General features: G+C 36.7%; 1 protein-coding gene across 1 annotated transcript in view; it reads right to left on the bottom strand.

Annotated features, from left to right (window-relative positions):
• Nucleotides 1-6,503: 6,503 nt before the first annotated feature.
• Nucleotides 6,504-14,317, bottom strand: part of METTL14 (methyltransferase 14, N6-adenosine-methyltransferase non-catalytic subunit) — a 33,354-nt gene continuing 25,540 nt past the window's right edge. The window contains exons 10-11 of the mRNA XM_082389677.1: nt 13,620-13,830; nt 6,504-7,820 (exon numbers count right to left, since the gene is read on the bottom strand). Of these exons, the coding sequence (XP_082245803.1) occupies nt 7,516-7,820; nt 13,620-13,830 (516 nt within the window). The 3' untranslated portion in view covers nt 6,504-7,515. The remainder of the gene's footprint in view (nt 7,821-13,619; nt 13,831-14,317) is intronic.

The raw sequence follows: 14,317 nt of genomic DNA, 5'->3' as shown, positions 1-14,317 counted from the left end.
ACACTGGGCAACTGGAGCATCTCTTTTTTTTTTTTTTTTTATACAGCAGGTTCTTATTAGTCATCAATTTTATACACATCAGTGTATACATGTCAATCTCAATCTCCCAATTCATCACACCACCACCACCACCACACCCCCCGCGGCGTTACCCTCTTGGTGTCCACACGTTTGTTCTCTACATCTGTCTCTCAATTTCTGCCCGGAAAACCGGTTCATCTGTACCATTTTTCTAGATTCCACATATGTGCGTTAATAGACAATATTTGTTTTTCTCTTTCTGACTTACTTCACTCTGTATGACTGTCTCTAGATCCATCCACGTCTCTACAAATGACACAATTTCGCTCCTTTTTACAGCTGAGTAATAATCCATTGCATATATGTACCACAACTTCTTTATCCATTCCTCTGTCGATGGGCATTTAGATTGCTTCCATGACCTGGCTATTATAAATAGTGCTGCAATGAACATTGGGGTGCATGTGTCTGTTTCAATTGTGGTTTTCTCTGGGTATATGCCCAGTAGTGGGATTGCTGGATCATATGGTAATTCTATTTTTAGTTTTTTAAGGAACCTCCATACTGTTCTCCATAGTGGCTGTATCAATTTACATTCCCACCAACAGTGCAAGAGGGTTCCCTTTTCTCCACACCCTCTCCAGCATTTGTTGTTCGTAGATTTTCTGCTGATGCCCATTCTAACTGGTGTGAGGTGATACCTCATTGTAGTTTTGATTTGCGTTTCTCTAATAATTAGTGATGTTGAGCATCTTTTCATGTGCTTCTTGGCCATCTGTATGTCTTCTTTGGAGAAGTGTCTATTTAGGTCTTCTGCCCGTTTTTGGTTTGGGTTGTTTGTTTTTTTAATATCAACCTGCATGAGCTGCTTATATATTTTGGAGATTAATCCTTTGTCAGTTGATTCATTTGAAAATATTTTCTCCCATTGTGAGGGCTGTCTTCTTGTCTTGTTTATGGTTTCCTTTGCTGTGCAAAAGCTTTTAAGTTTCATTAGGTCCCATTTGTTTACTTTTGTTTCTATTTCCATTTCTCTCAGAGGTTGGTCAAAAAAGATCTTGCTGTGATTTATGTCAAAGAGTGTTCTTCCTATGTTTTCCTCTAAGAGTTTTATAGTGTTCAGTCTTGCATTTAGGTCTCTAATCCATTTTGAGTTTATTTTTGTGTGTGGTGTTAGGGAGTGTTCTAATTTCATTCTTTTACATGCAGCTGTCCAGTTTTCCCAGCACCACTTATTGAAGAGACTGTCTTTTCTCCATTGTATATCCTTGCCTCCTTTGTCATAGATGACTTGACCATAGGTGCATGGGTTTACCTCTGGGCTATCTTGTTCCACTGATCTATGTTTCTGTTTTTGTGCCAGTACCATATTGTCCTGATTACTGTAGCTTTGTAGTATAGTCTGAAGCAAGGGAGTCTGATTCCTCCAGCTCCGTTGTTTGCCATCAAGACTGCTTTGGCTATTCGGGGTCTTTTGTGTCTCCATACAAATTTTAAGATTTTTTGTTCTAGTTTCATAAAAAATGCCATTGGTAATTTGATAGGGATTGCATTGAATCTGTAGATTGCTTTGGGTAGTATAGTCATTTTCACAATATTGATTTTTCAAATCCAAAAACATGGTATATCTCTCCATCTGTTAGTATCATCTTTAATTTCTTTCATCAGTGTCTTACAGTTTTCTGCATACAGGTCTTTTGTCTCCCTAGGTAGGTTTATTCCTAGGTATTTTATTCTTTTTGTTGCAATGGTAAATGGGAGTGTTTCCTTAATTTCTCTTTCAGATTTTTCATCATTAGTATATAGGAATGCAAGAGATTTCTGCGCATTCATTTTGTATCCTGCAACTTTACCAAATTTATTGATTAGTTCTAGTAGTTTTCTGGTGGCATCTTTAGGATTCTCTGTGTATAGTATCATGTCATCTGCAAACAGTGACAGTTTTACTTCTTTTTTTCCAATTTGTATTCCTTTAATTTCTTTTTCTTTTCTGATTGCTGTGGCTAGGACTTCCAAAACTATGTCGAATAATAGTGGTGAGAGTGGACATCCTTGTCTTGTTCCTGATCTTAGAGGAAATGCTTTCAGTTTTCCACCATTGAGAATGATGTTTGCTGTGGGTTTGTCGTATATGGCCTTTATTATGTTGAGGTAGGTTCCCTCTATGCCTACTTTCTGGAGAGTTTTTATCATAAATGGGTGTTGAATTTTGTCAAAAGCTTTTTCTGCATCTATTGAGATGATCATATGGTTTTTATTCTTCAATTTGTTAAGATGGTGTATCACATTGCTTGATTTGCGTATATTGAAGAATCCTTGCATCCCTGGGATAAACCCCACTTGATCATGGTGTATGATCCTTTTAATGTGTTGTTGGATTCTGTTTGCTAGTATTTTGGTGAGGATTTTTGCATCTATATTCATCAGAGATATTGGTCTGTAATTTTTTTTTGTAGTATCTTTGTCTGGTTTTGGTATCAGGGTGATGGTGGCCTCATAGAATGAGTTTGGGAGTGTTCCTTCCTCTGCAATTTTTTGGAAGAGTTTGAGAAGGATGGGTGTTAGCTCTTCTCTAAATGTTTGATAGAATTCACCTGTGAAGCCATCTGGTCCTGGACTTCTGTTTGTTGGAAGATTTTTAATCACAGTTTCAATTTCATTCCTTGTGATTGGTCTGTTCATATTTTCTATTTCTTCCTGGTTCAGTCTTGGAAGGTTATACCTAAGAATTTGTCCATTTCTTCCAGGTTATCCATTTTATTGGCATAGAGTTGCTTGTAGTAGTCTCTTAGGATGCTTTGTATTTCTGTGGTGTCTGTGGTAACTTCTCCTTTTTCATTTCTAATTTTATTGATGTGAGTCCTCTCCCTCTTTTTCTTGATGAGTCTGGCTAATGGTTTATCAATTTTGTTTATCTTCTCAAAGAACCAGCTTTTAGTTTTATTGATCTTTGCTATTGTTTTGTTTCTACTTCATTTATTTCTGCTCTGATCTTTGTGATTTCTTTCCTTCTGCTAACTTTGGGTTTTGTTTGTTCTTCTTTCTCTAGTTCCTTTAGGTGTAAGGTTAGATTATTTGAGATTTTTCTTGTTTCTTGAGGTAGGCTTGTATAGCTATAAACTTCCCTCTTAGAACTGCTTTTACTGCATCCCATAGGTTTTGGATTGTCGTGTTTTCATTGTCATTTGTCTCTAGCTATTTTTTTATTTCCTCTTTGATTTCTTCAGTGATCTCTTGGTTATTTAGTAACGTAATGTTTAGCCTCCATGTTTGTGTTTTTTACGTTTTTTCCCCTGTAATTCATTTCTAATCTCATAGTGTTGTGGTCAGAAAAGATGCTTGATATGATTTCAATTTTCTTAAATGTACTGAGGCTTGATTTGTGACCCAAGATGTGATCTATCCTGGAGAATATTCCATGCACACTTGAGAAGAAAGTGTAATCTGCTGTTTTTGGATGGAATGTCCTATAAATATCAATAAAATCTATCTGGTCTATTGTGTCATTTAAAGCTTCTGTTTCCTTATTTTCATTTTGGATGATCTGTCCATTGGTGTAGGTGAGGTGTTAAACTCCGCCACTATTATTGTGTTACTGTCGATTTCCTCTTTTACAGCTGTTAGCAGTTGCCGTATGTATTGAGGTGCTCCTATGTTGGGTGCATATATAATTGTTATATCTTCTTGGATTGATCCCTTGATCATTATGTAGTGTCCTTCCTTGTCTCTTGTAACCTTCTTTATTTTAAAGTCTATTTTATCTGATATGAGCACTGCTACTCCAGCTTTCTTTTGATTTCCATTTGCATGGAATATCTTTTTCCATCCCCTCACTTTCAGTCTGTATGTGTCCCTAGGTCTGAAGTGGGTCTCTTGTAGACAGCATATATATGGGTCTTGTTTTTGTATCCATTCAGCAAGCCTGTGTCTTTTGGTTGGAGCATTTAATCCATTCACGTTTAAGGTAATTATCAATATGTTTGTTCCTTTGATGATTTTCTTGTTTTGGGTTTGCTTTTGCAGGGCCTTTTCTTCTCTTGTATTTCCCACTTAGGGAAGTTCCTTTAGCATTTGTTGTAAAGCTGGTTTGGTGGTGCTGAATTCTCTTAGCTTTTGCTTGTCTGTAAAGCTTTTGATTTCTCCATCGAATCTGAATGAGATCCTTGCCGGGTAGAGTAATCTTGGTTGTAGGTTCTTCCCGTTCATCACTTTAAGTATATCATGCCACTCCCTTCTGGCTTGTAGAGTTTCTGCTGAGAAATCAGCTGTTAACCTTATGGGAGTTCCCTTGTATGTTATTTGTCGTTTTTCCCTTGCTGCTTTCAATAATTTTTCTTTGTCTTTAATTTTTGCCAATTTGATTACTATGTGTCTCAGCATGTTTCTCCTTGGGTTTATCCTGTATGGGACTTGCTGCGCTTCCTGGACTTGGGTGGCTATTTCCTTTCCCATGTTAGGGAAGTTTTCGACTATAGTCTCTTCAAATATTTTCTCGGGTCCTCTCTCTCTCTCTTCTCCTTCTGGGACCCCAATAATGCGAATGTTGTTGTATTTAATGTTGTCCCAGAGGTCTCTTAGGCTGTCTTCATTTCTTTTAATTCTTTTTTCTTTATTCTGTTCCGCAGCAGTGAATTCCACCATTCTGTCTTCCAGGTCACTTATCCATTCTTCTGCCTCAGTTATTCTGCTATTGACTCCTTCTAGTGTAGTTTTCATTTCAGTTACTGTATTGTTCATCTCTGTTTGTTTGTTCTTTAATTCTTCTAGGTCTTTGTTAAACACTTCTTGCATCTTCTCCATCTTTGCCTCCATTGTTTTTCCGAGGTCCTGGATCATCTTCACTACCATTATTCTGAATTCTTTTTCTGGAAGGTTGCCTATCTCTACTTCATTTAGTTGTTTTTCTGAGGTTTTATCTTGTTCCTTCATCTGGTACATAGTCCTCTGCCTTTTCATCTTGTCTTTCTTTCTGTGAATGTGGTTTTTGTTCCACAGGCTGCAGGATTGCAGTTCTTCTTGCTTCTGCTGTCTGTCCTCTGGTGGATGAGGCTATCTAAGAGGCTTGTGCAGGTTTCCTGATGGGAGGGACTGGTGGTGGGTAGATCTGGCTGTTGCTCTGGTGGGCAGAGCTCAGTAAAACTTTAATCCGCCTGTCTGCTGACGGGTGGGGCTGGGTTCCCTCCCTGTTGGTTGTTTGGCCTGAGGTGACCCAACACTGGATCCTACCCAGCTCTTCGGTGGGGCTAATGGCGGACTCTGGGAGGGCTCACACCAAGGAGTACTTCCCAGAACTTCTGCTGCCAGTGTCCCTGATCCCAAGGTGAAAGAGAGCCACCCCCTGCCTCTGCAGGAGACCCTCCAACACTAGCAGGTAGGTCTGGTTCAGTCTCCTATGGGGTCACTGCTCCTTCCCCTGGGTCCTGATGTGCACACTACTTTGTGTGTGCCCTCCAAGACTGGAGTCTGTGTTTCCCCCAGTCCTGTCAAGGTCCTGCAATCAAATCCCACTAGCCTTCAAAGTCTGATTCTCTAGGAATTCCTCCTCCTGTTGCCGGACCCCCAGGTTGGGAAGCCTGACGTGGGGCTCAGAACCTTCACTCCAGTGGGTGGACTTCTGTGGTATAAGTGTTCTCCAGTGTGTGAGTCACCCACCCAGCAGTTATGGGATTTGATTTTGCTGTGATTGCACCCCTCCTACCGTCTCACTGTGGCTTCTCCTTTGTCTTTGGATGTGGGATATCTTTTTTGGTGAGTTCCAGTGTCTTCCTGTCAATGATTGTCCAGCAGCTAGTTGTGATTCTGGTGTTCTCACAAGAGGGAGTGAAAGCACGTCCTTCTTCTCCGCCATCTTGGTTCAGCCTCAAGACCAGCATCTCTGTCTTCTTCATTGCCAGGTCAACTCTGACAAATACAGTTCTATCTCTAGGTAAGTTTTAATTACTAAAGTTGAATATGTACCATCATTTCAGTAAAAATTCTAACCAACAGTTCCACATCACATCTACATCAAGAAAAGCGTTAGTCTAATGCTATCTGTACTAGAAAGCACTAACAGGTTGAACAAGTGAAATTCATCAGGCTTTTAAGGATCTCAAGCCTATTTCTGTAATTCAGTCCTTATCTTCAAACTGAGTCTTTCGTGGATATAACAAAACCTCATTTTATGAGCCAATGAAAAGCACAGAACGGTTACTCACAGACCAAGAGAATAGTCTCATCTTAGGTCAGTCCTTTTTCATTTGGTAACAACGACAATTCCACTCACAGAAAAGAGACTCCCAAATTTCAAAGGTTTAAAGTTTCATTAGAAAAATCATACACAAAATAAAAAATAGATTTATCAAGAACAATAATGGCATTATTTCATTCAGCAAATTCATTTAAAACATGAGTTACAGTACAGAAAGAGAAATGACAACGTAAAGTCTCACACAACTAACTGATCTGGGAAACCAGTCCCTTAAAAGGCAACTGCAGTTCCATTTTCCAAACTCTCTTCTTAAGATAAGGGTCTTCTGTAATTGGTTTTACATTAAGTTTTCTCCGTAACAAGTTTAAAGATGCATGTCGTTTCCTCATCACCAAGTACTTTATTCCCCAAAATGTTTAAACCAAGTACCTGATAACCAGGTGTCTCTGTTGCGTCCAATTCTTTTATTTTGTTAAGGAATATGAAACTGCTTTGAAAGTCAATCCAAGATCAAGTCCATACCAAAGTTCTAGCACTTGGATATTTGTCCTTGTTTGTTTTTTAGGAAGTATTGTTAACAGTCATCAGTAGCTGCACAACTGAGATTATAATGAGTATTTTTTTTTTCTCTTTGTAATGTCTGCCTACTAGGTTCTACCTCTTCCCTTCCCACCCCTGGGAGCTCCACCTCCCCAGTCAGATTTAGATTTGGGAGGACGTGATTTTGTTCCAAGTCTCTCAATTTCTTCTGTGGTCAAATTATATGAGTTTAAGATTTTTCATAAAGAAAGAAAAAGGAAGTCTCTTTTTATTGTTTCAACAAGAAAATATTAAAAGCCTAAGAGAAGTTCACCATCTGTCCCAACTCCATTCCATCAAGGCTGTCAAACAGCTTCCCATTTGCTGTGACAGCAGTGGCAGGATGCCCATTATCAACTACTGTCAGCACTAGTATGATACTCCAGATTGGGTCTTTTTCACTGCTCACTTTATTTCTAAAAAGCAAAAGCCTTTGTAATTAGTTGAAATCTATCAGAATAAATTCTGTCTCTGAAAGTGAAAGTATTTGTGTTGTTCCATTCTGTTCGGTTACATGCACATGACAAAAGGCAGGATGACTCATTTATTCTGGACAAAACCAGACAGTGACAACTGCAAGGGAGGTTGGGTAAAATATTCCTGCAGCTTGGAGAAACTAAAGCAAAGTGCAAGTTGGAACAGAGTTCTAAACAACGTCTCCCAGTTGAAATTCAAACTATCAGAAAGAAGGTGAAGGGGCATTAATAGGATTACTGTCCTAAAAACTATCGAGGTGGAAAGCCACCTCTGTGTGCTCCTCCACGGCCCCCCCTGAAACCACCTCTTTCTCCTCGGAAGTTAGATCGATTTCTTTCTCGCCCGCGGCCAGCAGATGTCCCACCTCTTCCTCCTCCTCTGGGAGCTCCACCTCCCCGATCAGATTTAGATTTGGGAGGAGGTGATTTTGGTCGAAGTCTCTCAATTTCTTCTGTACATCCAGTCAAGTAGGAATTCGGGGTACTGAAGTAGGATGCATACGTTTCTGCATTGTAGTTGCTATTTGTAAGAGTTGGTCCAACTGTAAGCCAGCCTGAAATGGAGGGAAAAGAGATTATCCTTTCTTTTTCTTTTTTCCAATTCTCTCTTATTGATCCTTTAGGAGCTATTTCAAATCTCCAATGCATTCTTAAAGGTGTCCCAATCACTCACCCAATATTGATACTTTTTACAGAACACATGGCATTTAATCATGGTCGTAAAGAGTTCATATGTATATATCCTGTTTCTCCTCCTAGACTGCAACTTTTATAATATAACCTCTTCATTGTCTCCATCCATATTTCACATTTTGTGAGAACAGCACTTAGAAAAAAAAATATTACACACTATACTGAGTTTGGGCTTAGTGGAAATTTAATAAATTTTGTATCACCTTCCTACTTGTAGAAATGATACAACAGTTTTCTGATTAACATCCTGAAACTCACTTTTGCCTCTACTCTTCCCAACCACAATATTAACCCAGCTGATAGGTCTCAGGAATTCAACCACGACCATGCTGCTCCTATTCATTCCCATCTTTCCATTTCTATTGCCACCCTTAAATTTTAGTCTTTATTTTTCTACTAGGCTATTCCCCTAACACATGTAACAGACATACATATAAACTGTAATGATCTCCCAACCTCTCCTCCCTTTAAAACTGGAAAGCCTAAAGCAAAGCTTAAAATATGTTCCTTCCCTACACAACCTTCTGGGCTTTCCACAAAGCCCAAATGTGTAAACATGGAATCTGAAGTCTTATACAATGAGGTATGAACTAGCTTTCCAATCACATTGCTCATTAATGTTTTTCATGACACCTTCACTGGAGTAAAAACAATGAACTGCTACAGTTAACTGTTTGGGTACTGATCTCCACCTCTGTGCCTATTACTTTTCCTATCCTGTCAACCTGCTGAAAATTCCTCCTTCAACATCCACTTCAAATATATATCTTATATGAAATGAAATTAATTTTCTCTCAGAATTTCCATTGCACTTTACATTTCTATAGGTTAAAAAGGTATTTTGGTCAACTACATTGCTGGACAACTCTGCTTATAATAAGGATGGTTTCTTTTTGATTACATTGTATCTGGAATGGGAGGAACTACAAATTAACTGTAAATGCCTGAGAGACACACCATGCTTCAAGGTTCCCTGGGTGTGGTGATTCTTGCTCATTAGGGCAGGTCGAGGAATCTCTAAGAATCAGGTTCTTCATAGGTTCACACTATTTCTGCCCTATCATTGTGAAGATTATTTCTTAGAATATTAGGTCTATTATAAAATGCTATAAAATGCAAAATATTTTACTAGGATCATATTCTAAAATATAGCAGCCATTTTTGTACAAAATTTTGTTCAGCATTTAAAAAGATCATCAGTATCTAACAGTGCATAGATAACTAAGATCTGTAATATATGAAGAAAAAATGACAGATAAATCAGATTGTGCCTTTTATGTCTCATCTAGTAGATACCACCCTGATAAGTAGAGAAGTACCTAATCAGATGAAAGAGTACACTGAACACCTATGTGGTCTCACTGACAATTGAATCTATGAGACTTCTACTTGCTCCCTTCTGGTTTGTTTTTTGGCATGTATGTTGTGTTGTGGAACACAACACACAAGCAAGAGGAAAGAAAGGAGAAAATTCAAAGATTTAATAAAAATAGTTAATATTGCCTCTTTCATGCTATATTGCCTCTTACATAAATAAGACATGTAAATCTTTACAGAGTAAACTGCAAGGGACTCCGCCTCCCACCCACAAATTCTTCACTGCAACAGCGTTTTATTACAACTTCTAAAGGAATTACTAAGACCCAAGTAAGTTTAAATTAGCCTGGCTTCAGCATATACGACTCATATAGCAATTTTTAAAACTTTTAAAGCAACAGTAAAGAGTATTCCTATGGTATATGTGATATATACCTTTGACTACCTCCTTGAGGAAGAAGTGCATTTGAGGATTCAACCCAAATAAATTAAGGCCCCTTGAACAGACTTCCCTCAATTGCTCCTATTTATTTACATGGTTAACCTCCAACTACTTATAATTTCCCCAAGCAGATATTCCTTCTTAATTTTGTTTTACTAAATCTAATACTAAAATAATTTTTGTGGGACTTCCCTGGTGGCACAGTGGTTAAGATCCCGCACTCCCAATGCAGGGGGCCTGGGTTTGATCCCTAGTCAGGGAACTAGATCACACATGTACGCCGCAACTAAGAGTTCACATGCCACAACTAAGGAGCCCACAAGCCACAACTAAGGAGCCCGCCTGCCACAACTAAGGAGCCGGCAAGACACAACAAAGGAACCCACCTGCCACAACTAAGACCCAGCGCAACCAAATAAATAGAATAGAATAAAATAAAATAATTTTTGCAAGAATGGGCAAAGATAAAGAATTGGATAGTAGTTCGAAGCAAAAAATAAAATTTGTACCAATAAGACTTTGTTCAACTGGTACAGATACAGATAGAAGTAGATTGTATATGAAAGATATAATGTATAATCTAAAGTGGGTAAAGTGGCCACAGCTAAATGGATGGAGAAAACCCCCATTATGTTATAGTTAGAAATAAAAATTGGCATCAAGCAAAATTTCTATTTTAGTTGCTGCTTACGCTTATACCTATAATATATGTAACAATTATTCTCTCTACTCCTTAGGTTCTTCTACTCGTGTTTAAAAAAAAAACACATTAAAATAATGCTATAAGGCCATTAAAAGCATTATAACTAATTATTTAAAATGTAGAAATATACTTGACATAATATTGAGAAAAATACAAAATGATGACTACAGTTATATAAAAATGTGTATGCACAAGAGGAGTGGAAAGTATTATGTAAAAAAAATGAAAATAATTCTTGGAAGTAGTGAGATTGAATCTCTTTCCTTCTTCAAAGTTATCTTTAATGTTGTTACACTAATTTTCAATTATTAAAAAGATATCCATCTGTTTGATGTTGCTTTTACTCTTCAAACAGTTTTGCTTTTTCTTTAAAGTTTTCTACTTCCTTTAAACAGCAGTTGCCACTGGAGACTGTTCCCAGATTCAGGAGCTGTTTTTGGGTAGAACAGGTTAATGATGGAAGAAAAAATCTGTTCCTTATTTCCTCAAACACTAGAGCCATAATCTTGATATTCAATATATATGGACATCTACAGTTTCTGAAAAACACACCACTCGAGTATCTAGTGATGTTTCTTTTAAGCCAGTGAAGAGGAAACATTTGCTTACCACAAGCTCTGCTGCCAAAATATTTTACTTTGATAAGAGAGTAAAATCATCCACAAAACTTCCAAACAAGATGTTCATGTATATGTTCAGTGGAAGTCTAAACAACTCAAAGCTCATTCTATAGCTGTATATATACTATGGATGTAGTGACTTATGCATGAACTGTATGTATATTGAGAAAAACTGTTTTAAAAAGATTAAATTTAAACCATAGCATTCCCACCCTTTAAAAATCAATATACTATTTTAATTTAGAATAATTCAAGTATGCATGCTGCAATTTCCGAGATAAACACTGAAGGAACAATAAAACAATATCTAACTAACAAGCTAATTAAAAAAAAGAAAAATTGAATAATACAAGAATACTTAATCCAAAAGAAACGAGAGAAAAGGGAACACAGAACAGGTGGTACCAATGTAAAGCAAACAGTTAGATGGTAATTTATGCCCAAATATATCAGAAATTACATTAAATATAAACTGACTAAACAATTCAATTAAAAGATAAAGAAAAAATGGATGAAAACTATGTGTTTGCACACAAGAGATACACCTTAAATGTAAGGATACGGAAGATTGAAAGTAGAAGGCTGGAAATAATATGCCAAGCAAACACAAACCAAAAGGAAGCTGAAATAGCTATAATAATGTCAGATGAAGTAGAATTTAAAGTTGAGAAACACTGGATAAAGAAGGACATTTCATAATACTAAGAGGGTCTAGGAAGACGTAAAAATTTTTACCTTTTAGATACACCTAACAGAATCTCAGATATAAACTAACAACTAAACAAAACCACGAACCCATAATCCTAATAGATTTTAATATACCTTTCTCATAGAATAAGTAGTTTAAAAAAAAATCAGTAAAGACATGGCTGATATAAACAGCAACAACAAATACTACAACCAATCAAAAAAAACTATATATTGTTACATTCTTTTCAATCAGACTTAGAATATTTATCTAAATTGGGTCAAAAGCAAATCTTAACAAATTACAAACGAGTGAAATCTTATGGTATATGTTATTTGACCACAATATTAAGCCAAAAAGCAATGACAAAATGATAACTTAAGCAACACAATACTGAATAACAACCTGCCAGAAGCAAAAATTTACTTTTAAATATAGGAAACATTTTCTCTAAAGCCAAGCCCCAGAGTAAACATTTCACATGCAAAATATTTCTTTGTAAAGAGAATGTAGTTTTACTTTTCTCTTTATCATTTTACACAATTTTATGAAATTTAAGGCCATCAGTTTCTACAACTGAAATATTTTTAAGATATTGTGTTCACCAATGCACACTCACAAAGAAATAGCTGATGGGGCTGAGGAGGGGGTAGAGGAGTGGTGGATTACGTCATACATACATAAGGCAACTTTAAGGATTACTTTTTTTTTAGAATGAACATCAGAGTTTCTTCTAAATTCTTAGGTACTTTTAAGGCCAATTATTCCACTGTAACTTCTTGAATTTTTACTTTTTATAAAATATAGACTGTTTAAGACAAATAAGATCCTGGCTCATTTCAGCTTTTTTTTTTTTTCAGCTTTAAACAGCATTTCTAGCATGTTAAGGCCAAACAGGTTGATTTTGTATATTGTGACTGAAGCGATACAATGTTCTTAAAAGTTACCTCTATGTTTCCTGAGAAGAAACAGAACGCACTATTATTTCAACAATACTTTGTAAACAAAAGCTGTGCCCTCTATAAAAGAAAATCCTAGTCCATAATAGATTATTATTTTCCACTCATTTTTTTTTCAAAATAGTAAATTCACATTATACCGATTTAGTAAAGTGTTAAAATTTTGATGAAACAACATCATGATACATTTAAGGAAAGAAGCCAGGTACTTTAGTTTCTAATAAAGCCAAGATCTGTATTTCACAAAGGTATGGTTATTTTCTGCAGGATCATTTTATTAGCAGACATTTAGTCCTGTCCAAAAAGTCAGTTAAGACATTTGGTTCATGCCAGAAGATACTTGAAATTTAGCCCTATCCAAAACATCCATGAGCAAATTTGGTCCATGCCAAATGGTTTTGGACAGGGCCATATATCAAGGACATTCTGGTGTGGACCAAATATCTTACAGATGTTTTGGACAGGACCAAATGTCCTTTATGCATTTCTTCACTCAACACAATATTTACTCAATAACCTGAATGCTGGGTAGAAAGAAAAGAAAAAAACAATCTTTGTTTCTATGAGACTGCATACTAAAGAGACTGACTATAAACATATGCCCAAATGAATCTATAATTCAGATAACGATAAGTGCTATGAAGAAAAAGAAAATAGATTAAAGGGAAAGAGAGCAGTGGGAGGAAGGGAGTGGAGTGGCAAGTTGGCTAATTTAGACAGGGTTGTGAGAAAAGGTCCATCAGGTATTTGAATGATAGGAGAGAGGTCCATGGAAGAGTACTGAGACAAGACTGAGCTTAGCATATCTGAAGTATAGCAAGAAGAGGAATCAAATATATAAGAATTTTATTTTACATAACACTGTGTGCTCTTTCTTAACATCTATATCCCAAGGAACTATCAAAGTTTTTTTTTCCTCCTGAGGTCTTACCTGGTCGAATTGTACTATCTCTTCCAAATAAATGAAGGCGTCTTCTACCAAGACAAAAATGTTCAATTATATGAAAAATTTCTACAGGCTTTTCTATATTGCCAATTTCAGGTTCTTCTGTGATAATCAAGTCAATGTCAACATTAGCATGAATGAAGTCCCCGTCTGTGCTACGCTTAACAGTTCCTTTGATCCCCATAAGGCAATGTTCCTAAATAACAATAAGAGCAGAACAATTAATCTCTTTTCATCAACAGTCACATTTCATAACATTTTACATTTCTGATGTTCCCCAATTCCAAAACAATCCTCATTTCTCTGAATCTTTGGGATACAGGTCTATGGGCAAAAACACACAAGGAAAAACCTGGATCTCTGGATCTGAGAAGACTGCCAGGGAAACTAGACATTAGAGTATTAAACTTGGGGACATGACATTTTAGAATTGAGTCAACAACCGTAGAATCTTTTCCTATGCAACCCTTGATAATAACTTGTCTTCAGCAGTTATGGGCATGGCACTTGACCTTGGAATCTTAAAATGATGTTATACTGGGCCTCACATGACCCAAGATCAAAACTATATATTAGGTATAAGCCTTTTCATATGGAGAGGACTTTAAGCATGGATACAGACTTATAAATACTCAACATAAGTAAATGTGAAAATCAAACGATTTCCTTTTTTGTTGTTTGTT

This window comes from Balaenoptera borealis (genome assembly GCF_965194805.1).
Source record: "Balaenoptera borealis genome assembly, chromosome: 4".
Lineage (NCBI taxonomy): Eukaryota > Metazoa > Chordata > Mammalia > Artiodactyla > Balaenopteridae > Balaenoptera > Balaenoptera borealis.
The sequence above is the reverse complement of the archived record's forward strand: the minus strand, read 5'-3'. Positions and strand labels throughout refer to the sequence as shown.